The following is a 1463-nucleotide window of genomic DNA, read 5'->3' as shown; positions in this document are numbered from 1 at the left end:
TTGTTTTTAATAAATTAATTTTTTCCATTTTTATTTTTGAATTGTTTTACTGTATTTGTCACTTCTAGAACATATCATGTACCTTATATATATATAATTATTTTTATTATTTTTGAATTAATTGAATCAATCTTATTTTTGAATTGTTTTACTATATTTGTAACTTGTAAAACATATCATGTACCTAATGAATTATAATGAAATAATTAACAATAATTATATATAGAAAAGAAAATAATTACCATCACTCTGATTGGTCGGTGATTATTTTTCTGAGATTTTGAGGACCACTAAATTTTGTGTTAATCTTGTTAATTGCACTGTTTGCTGCCGCTCTTCTCTTGCGGTGTTTACGGTCGCTGCTGCTGAAGCCGGAAGTGTTTTCGTCCGCAGCTACAGTGAGAGCGCGATGGTCTGGACGCGTCCGGAAGGGAAGATGTCGAGCAGAAGCGCCGTGTTTGAGAGCAGACTGAAGTGCGTGCTGGAGGCCGCGGTGTCGGAGATCCTGCAGCTGCATGAGGACGCGCTGATGCTGATGCGGCTGCAGATCCGCCAGAGAGACGCGCAGCTCGACGCGATGAAGAGCAGAGTCACGGCGCTCGAGAGCGGCTTACAGAGCGTCACCGCTGCCAGCAGCACGGGTACAGACTGCATACTACATACTGCATAATACTTACTGAATAGTGCATACTTCATACTGCATACTTCATACTACATACTGAATACTGCATACTACATACTGCATAATACTCACTGAATACTTCATACTGAATACTTCATAATGCATACTACATACTGCATACATCACAGCTGATGAATGTTAGTCACTCGTCATGGCTGCACTGGTCAATACTGTATCCAGTAACCAGCTTAACCAGTTACACCAGCATCACCCATATGAAAAGAGTTCAGATTATATGGGGATTTGAGCTGGTTTTCTACTACAGGATGATTTGCCATTGATATTACACGTTGCATTATGTCAAAGTCCTTATTAGAATAAATCAATCAATATCTCAATACAAAAAAAAAAAAATATTTCTACTAGGGGGAGGATTTCCTTCAGTTTCTCAGAGACTGTTTGTATTGAAAAGCCAAAATTTTAATACAATAAAGCCACATCTGTCAGCTACTCACCCACTGCTGTAACGTTTTGGTTAATTATTACAATAAATTTTTTAACTGCAAAATATTAATTTAAACAAAATCAAGACACTGACATTTTATAATAGCCTTCTTCTGTGAAACTAGGGCCAGTTGCATAAACATAGCCACTATGTTAAGACTGTGTCTTAAGAACTAGTTTGACCAACTAGCAGTTAACCAGGTAATCAGTCTTACTTTTTAAATTCAAATCAGACAAATCTACCATTTTATGTAACTTTAGAAGTGTGTGTGAGTGTGAGTGTGTGTGTGAGTGTGAGTGTGAGTGTGTGTGTGTGAGTGTGAGTGTGTGTGTGTGT

At 37.7% G+C, this 1463-nt stretch overlaps 1 protein-coding gene across 1 annotated transcript in view; it reads left to right on the top strand.

Moving 5' to 3' along the window:
- The first annotated feature begins 248 nt into the window (after positions 1-248).
- The window catches only part of LOC107671789 (zinc finger protein 225), a 3979-nt gene continuing 2764 nt past the window's right edge, over positions 249-1463 (top strand). Inside the window, exon 1 of the mRNA XM_016464761.1 lies at positions 249-641. Coding sequence (XP_016320247.1) covers positions 410-641 — 232 coding nt within the window. The 5' untranslated portion in view covers positions 249-409. The remainder of the gene's footprint in view (positions 642-1463) is intronic.

Source organism: Sinocyclocheilus anshuiensis, unplaced genomic scaffold, assembly GCF_001515605.1.
Source record: "Sinocyclocheilus anshuiensis isolate Anshui unplaced genomic scaffold, SAMN03320099.WGS_v1.1 scaffold1491, whole genome shotgun sequence".
Taxonomy (NCBI): domain Eukaryota; kingdom Metazoa; phylum Chordata; class Actinopteri; order Cypriniformes; family Cyprinidae; genus Sinocyclocheilus; species Sinocyclocheilus anshuiensis.
The sequence above is the reverse complement of the archived record's forward strand: the minus strand, read 5'-3'. Positions and strand labels throughout refer to the sequence as shown.